Source organism: Gavialis gangeticus, unplaced genomic scaffold (genome assembly GCF_001723915.1).
Source record: "Gavialis gangeticus isolate Ggan-Ray unplaced genomic scaffold, GavGan_comp1, whole genome shotgun sequence".
NCBI lineage: Eukaryota > Metazoa > Chordata > Crocodylia > Gavialidae > Gavialis > Gavialis gangeticus.
In genome coordinates, this window is record NW_017729032.1 from 30,057,186 (window position 1) to 30,064,048 (window position 6,863).

The 6,863-nt window shown below is 40.4% G+C and overlaps 1 protein-coding gene and 1 long non-coding RNA gene across 3 annotated transcripts in view; one reads left to right on the plus strand and one right to left on the minus strand.

Moving 5' to 3' along the window:
• LOC109302613 overlaps positions 1-5,331 on the minus strand; it is a 29,323-nt gene extending 23,992 nt beyond the window's left edge. For both annotated transcript variants that reach the window (XR_002098864.1, XR_002098863.1), the window contains exon 1: positions 5,268-5,331. This is a non-coding gene — a long non-coding RNA (uncharacterized LOC109302613). The remainder of the gene's footprint in view (positions 1-5,267) is intronic.
• The window catches only part of DYNC2H1 (dynein cytoplasmic 2 heavy chain 1), a 601,360-nt gene that overhangs the window by 434,927 nt on the left and 159,570 nt on the right, over positions 1-6,863 (plus strand). Inside the window, exon 83 of the mRNA XM_019524237.1 lies at positions 5,290-5,406. Within this exon, the coding sequence (XP_019379782.1) occupies positions 5,290-5,406 (117 nt within the window). The remainder of the gene's footprint in view (positions 1-5,289; positions 5,407-6,863) is intronic.

Sequence of the window (6,863 nt, forward strand, 5' to 3'; positions counted from 1 at the left end):
ATTGATCAAGCAAGACCTACCCGCAACAAACCCATGCTGGCTATCCCTTAGGATATTATTGTGTGCAGTTTTGGGCTCCTTATTTCAAACAAGGACATGGAGAAGTTAAAAAGGGTCCAGAGTCAGGTGACCAAAATTGTAAAGGGCTTGGAAGGCAAACGGTATGAGTAGAGGTTGAAGGAAATAGGCACATTCACCTTGTGGAAAACTTGTTTAAGAGGGGACATGATTACAGAGTTCAGATATCTGAAAAGCTGCCCTAAAGCACAGGGAGAATGTCTTTTTTTTCTCTTTCTGCGAAGAGCAGGATGCGTACCAGTAGCTTGAAGTTGCAAGAAATAGGTTTAGATTGGATATCAGGAAAAACGTTTTCCATGTTAAAGCAGTGAGGCACTGGAATAGTTTGCCTAGGGAGGCTGTGGGGACTCCAGCAATTGCAAGTGTTGAAAATGAGGTTGATTAAGCATTGGTCAGGGATGATCTAGATTGCCTGTATGTGCAAGCTTATGGGTATTTCCCAGGCTTCTGGGCTTTGCTGGTTTCCTCATGGGCCTGTATAAGAATTCTTTCCCTTTCCTGTTGCTACATATGTCTGAAGGTTTTTAAGTGGGATTTTTTTTTGCCTTTCTCAGAAGCATTGTGTATTGCCTACAACCAAGGCTGTCGATTTTTGACTAGGGTGTGCCAAGACCCCTACTGGGACTAAAAACCAGAGGTTTCTTTCTAGAGGGTGATGCCCTCACCTTCTCCTGCCAGCTGCTCATGCACTGGGTTGCAGCTTTACCCTGCTGTCATAACCCAGTGGCCATCACCACTCCCCTCGGGCCACCTACCTGCCACCACACCTAGAGCCATGGTCTGAGGGGAGTGGCAGCAGCAGCTGGGCCATGGGGGCTGGGTGGAGCTGCAGCCTGGCATACAAGCAGGAGGTGAGGGCAGCATGAACCCTGTACTCTCCATTACTCCTCATGCTGCTTCTGGCGACAACAGCAACAAGTCTTAGTGGCTTGCTCCGCCCTCCCATGCTGGGTCCCTCCTGCTTGGCTGCAGAGGCGGTTTCTTCTTGGGCCAGACTTCAGCCCTCTGCCCGCTGTGGGCACAGAGATCTGGGGGGGTCACATGACCCCATACCCCCAAAAATGTCACCTGTGCTCCCTCACCCGCAACACCTTCTCTATGTCTTCCCACCTCATAGAATTATCTTTGGGGAGTTACAGGAGTTGCTCTCATGCTGCCTGACTGCCACATGCATGTGTGCATATGCACATGCATGTGGTGCCCTTGCTTGATCACCAGGGATCCTGGTTGTCTCTGATTAAAAAAAAATAGTCAATTTTCAGATTAAAAAAAGTAACCCAAAATCCACATTTTTTCAGGATCAAAATTAAACACCACTTATATATATTAGTGATGTCTCATTTTGATTGTGGAAAAATGTTACTTTTTTGGGTACTTTTTTAAATCTGAAAATTGAGTTCTTTTTTTTTTTTTTTTTTTATCAGAGAAAATTCTGCTGATCACCCTCCTCTCACTCCTCCCAGCCCCAAGCAGCCTCTTACAGGCTGGAACTCTACCTGCCTGCAAGGGGAAACCTGCAGTTTCCCACGTTTTTCTCCTTTAAAGGAGAGTCCATTTTTCCAGTTTATTCAGGATCCTTTCATATATTCTTCTGAACCACTTTTGGGTCACAACCCTTGGTTTCAGAAATGCTAGACTACAGTCTTCTGGAGGTCCCCTCCATCCCTAATATTCTATGATTCTATTCCAGGAATCTCCTGGGGCCATGTTTCCTGGACATGGTGAAACACAGAGTAAATCTTCTTATGAACATAGTCAGTCACGACTCAAAATATATTTTTCTACCTTCCAGAAAACAACTTGCTTGTTTTACCTGGGGGCATGAAGTGTGCAAGAATATATGTATTCATACTCAGAAACGAAATATATGTGTGTGTGTTTGTTTTTTTAGTTATTTTCTGAGCTAAACTAAAATATCAGTTTATATCACTTGGGGATGGGGAAGAGGGGAAATTGGAAAGAGATTCTATTGAAGTACTGTAAGGTTATAGACCCATAAGAAGGATCCATAGGATTTGGATATTACTCATTGTATTACTAGAAAAAGAAATTTTACAGTGAATTGTGTCATTTTGGGAAATGGTTTCTCAGACATAAAGTAGAAAAAAATCCTAATACATCTAGTATCAAAATGTTCTTGGATATGATACTTGACATATTTCTTCACTAAATTAATATGAGACAATGGTGTTTTTGGTTTGGTTCTGATGAATAAAAAGAACACTATAGATATGCTACTTGTTGAAAATAACCTTTGAGTGAACACAAAATGATTCAATGTAATTTAAATTAAAGGATAAACAGAAGTATGGCTGTAATGAATATTTTCAATTTCAGAAGGATAAACTTGAAAAATTAAGGGCACCAATTCGTGAAATCAGCAGGACTGAGAAGTTCAAGGTGCTTGAACATAGATGAGGCTTGAGATTTCTGTAAGGCCCCCTGTACACATGCAAATAAAGTTGTGATTGGATCTAATGCATAATCCACACAATCATGCCTGCTGTTATGCCACGCAAGGGATTGTGCATTCGATCCAATCGTGTCTTATTGCTGGTTGAAGGGAGGCATGCTCCTGGGTTCCCTCTGTATCAGCAAGAAGCAGGCCCCCACGGCTGAGTGCCTTTGCTGAGGGGGCTCACAGCCATGGGAGCCATGTGTAGCCAGGACTGAGATCCCTCCATGAGGCACAGCTAGGACCAAGAGTCCCATGTGAGCCCAGGGGTTTCGCACACCCCTGAGACTTGGGGATCACAACAGCCATAATCCCCAGGGTTCAGGGGTTTCATGCTATGTTTGGTCACCTCTGTGGATGGGAGCCCAGCCATAGAGAGACCCTGCTAGATGTGCAAAATAAAGCTTAATAGCAGCCAACTATAAAGTTAGTATACATTTTAGCAACCAACTGTAAAGTTAGTACACATTTTAAGTCTAACTTTATAGCTGGTTGGATCTTTTTATCATGTAATAGGCACCTTGCATGTGTAGCAATTCTCAACGTAGCTGCACAATTAACAAGTTAATTGTGTGATACCTATAACATGTAGAAGGGCCTAAGATAAAGATATAAAAACTACCTCAAATTTGCAACGTAGGCAATGAGGAAAACTCATTGGGAAGGGTTTCCAACTTAACAAGGTAACTAAACACTATGTAAGGGTAAAGTCCAGGTGAGTTAGACGTCCCAATGGCTTTTAAAAGAAATTGTAAAAGATTCTTCATCCATATAACTAAGAAAAGAGAATAAGAAAGAAGTAGAGCCAGTGTTCAGATAGCTTAACTGTTCTAAAACCTAAATGACTACTTTGCCTCATTTCACATTATTGATGATAATGTCAAGTATGAGAACAAATGCAGCATCACATGAAGTGAAGATATAAAAATGGAAAGAGCAACAACTACATTGAAATTAAAACTCAAAAATCTTAATGACTGGGGGACTGGATAAACTCCATTTCTGAATTCTAAAGGAACTGACAGATGCAAATCTGGTAGCAAGGATTTTTAACAAATTTACTAACTTGAGGCAGATACCATATAACAGGAGAATAGCAAATACAGTACCAATTGGTGCATCCCCATGAGTGGGAAAGTGCATTTCCTGGGGACACCTAGCAGCAGTACATATTTGTGTAACTGCTATTGTCCCCAGGGATGCCCCTGCATATGCGCTCTGGTGCACACTAAGTTGCCATGGGTGGGGTAGGGGAGGCTGGGGCCACCACCTGGGCTGGCCCCAGCAGACTTACCTGGGGCTCTGGGGGCTTTCCAGCACTCCAGCAGCAGCAATCTAGGCACCAGAGTGTGGCTCTGGCTGGCCAGGCTCCGGTTTCAGAGGGCATATGCTTCTGTTTGTTTCTGGCACGCTTTTTTGTGTCACTGGGGTTTACCAATGTCAAAAAAACTCAACACACTGCAAATTAGCAGTGCAGCAAACACTTGCATGTGTGTTGCATGCAGTTTGCAGCACTGCAGATGGGTCTGCAGCACTGCAAGCCACATGTTCACACTTGTCTGGATGTGCCCAATGGGTACATTTACATGTTTGCGTTACTGCCGAGTAGACTACTTAACTCCACAATAAAGCGTTGCAGTCTACATGTGCACCAGTACTAGGGCACAGCAAGCTAATTAAATCTACCATTAAGTACAGTGGAGTATTTAACTGCATTGAAACATACATGTAGCCAGTGACCGGGTGGGAGCTAGACTCCTGGCTGCCACGTAACCACATGGCTCCATAGGTTCTGCACCCTTGTGCCCCACCAGCCCTTCCATAGCCTGACTCCACCACCTGGAGCCTAGGTCTGACCCCCTCTTCTGTCTGCTTTCTCGTGCATGTTCCATACTGGTTCAAATTGCTGCTGTCCCAAGTGCACATGTAGACGCTGTGATAGGATGTACTAGGTGACCTTGACAATTTGAGTAATAAATGATAAGTATGAAGTAGGCTGTTGCTTATGAAAGTTTACAGACTAATTCAGAAGTGTCTAAGATGCAACTCTGCCCTGCTTTCTGTGTATAATAATGGTCATCCATGTTCAAGAAACATAAACCCAAACTAAGATAGGTATTGAGTGACGTTGGCTTGCTTCACTGTGCAGAATTGAGGCTCTTGGAATATAAATACCAGGAAAGGTAAATACCAGTGTGGGAGAAGAGCTGTTTAAGAACAAATATATATAAAAGGTTTTTAAATCAGTAGAGAATTGAGGCTCTGGGACAGACCTCTAATAAGAGTAGTGACTGAAAATATCCTAAGCTGTTTTAGGGTCTTGATCAATTTATGAAAATCAGTACATGATGGGGGTTGTCAGTGATAGCAAGGTCCATTCCATTGCTTTATTCTCATATTGTGTTAAGGGCAGAAATTATAAATCTGCAGAATATTTTTATGGAGAAAATAGGTTTCAATTAACTGTATACAGATCTCATTACTTTATACCTAATAATTAGATATGGGACAGTGCAAGAAAATTGTTGAGATATTTTTAAATGAATAGGGTTCAGATGTTAAATAGATTTGGTTCTAGGGATAACCTTTTAATTAGATAAATTAGAATTTAAACATACAAGAAATTGTAGTTTATTCACAAGTTGAAGCTCATTTGTTACAGTGCTGCATATTTGTAAAGGAGCATGAATTTTTCTGTGTATTTCTAACCCTATTGCATGTATATTGCCAGTACCTTACATTATCTTCTCATTCAGGTCATTTCACAGCTTCGGATCCTGAGCAGGTCAGTAACTGCTGGCTGCAAATTTGATAGAGAAATCTGGTCCAGTGAGCTTTCTCCTGTTCTCAATCTGTGGAAGAAACTTAATCAGGTAAGAAAACAGCTTATTTAAAAAGACATCTGTCTATCTATATAGTTCTTTCAAATGCATAATAGTCCTCAAAATATTAAGGTTAAATATGTTCTTTTGACTAAGGAAGTATTAAAACAAACGTAAATGAAATATTCTGGAAATAGAACTATTGTGTAGCATACATATAGTTGAGTTAGTTGTACACTGTGTGGTCAGGAAAATTGGTCTATCCTGCCACTTTTTTTTCTTAACATTAACATGACTGCACAGTGCTAACTCATGTGGATAAGATCTCCTTGGTGATTTTTTAAACCACCAATAACATTTGTAGGTTTTAGGCTCAATCTGTATATTTTCTCTGGCCTCCAGGTTAGATATTCATATTGTAAAGCACAGTAATTTCACATTCATATCCTTTACTTTTCATGTCATTAAAAAATGTACTGATTCTTTCTGTAACTTTCCTTCATTCTCATCTCAAGTGCATTATACATAATTATTAAAATCTATTAGAATGTCTAAAAGAGATGCTTATACAATGCTGACACTGATTTTACTCCTCAACATTGCTACCTATTAGTTTTCCTTGATATTTCATGTCATTTAATTTGTTTTTCCAAATACTGTATTTTCAGTCCAATATTCATCTTGATACTTGAATAAATGTATCCTAAATTTTTCAAACATATGTGCCTTTATTTTGATACCCAAGTAAAATTGTGAGCAATCATAATTCCCAATGAAATAATGTTTAACTCCCCTGAACATCAGCCCTCTTTTATTTAGGTGTTTATGGCTTTAGGTAGGTACTTACATTCAGGCATGCAAAGGCCTGATATTCAGCTTCTGTGACTGTAGTCAGTATGCTAATTCACACTTGAGGATCTTGTTGTGAAGTGTACAACTATCAGGATATGGCATAGGTAAGGTGTTTGTCATGATGGTTGCATCTAATCTCTGAATCAGAAAGGCAGTAGAGTTTATGTTTTTAATTTAATTTTTGTGAGGAGACTTCAAGCCTGTTCCCATTTTATCTTGTAGATTTGCAGTTTACATGCTTTCATTTGTGATAGAATAGTTATATTAAGTACTGCCTGTTTCAAAATATGAAATATGTGAGTATGTACAAAAGTGTGCTTAAGTGTGCAATTGAACACATCATTCTGAACACAACAGAGAGAGATTATTATTTCATAGAATCATAGAACCATAAAAAAATTAAGGCTGAAGGGACCTCAGGAAGTCGCATCTAATCCAACCCCCTGCTCAAGGCAGGACCACCCCCAACTAGATCATCTCAACCATAGCTTTGTCTAGCCAGGTTTTAAAAATATCCAAGGATGGAGCTTCTACCACCTCTCTGGGTAACCTGTTCCAGTGTTTTACTACCCTCCTAATGAGAAAATTCTTCCTAGTATTTAACCTAAACTTCCCTTGCTGCAACTTGAGACTGTTGCTCCTTGTCCTGTCTTGCT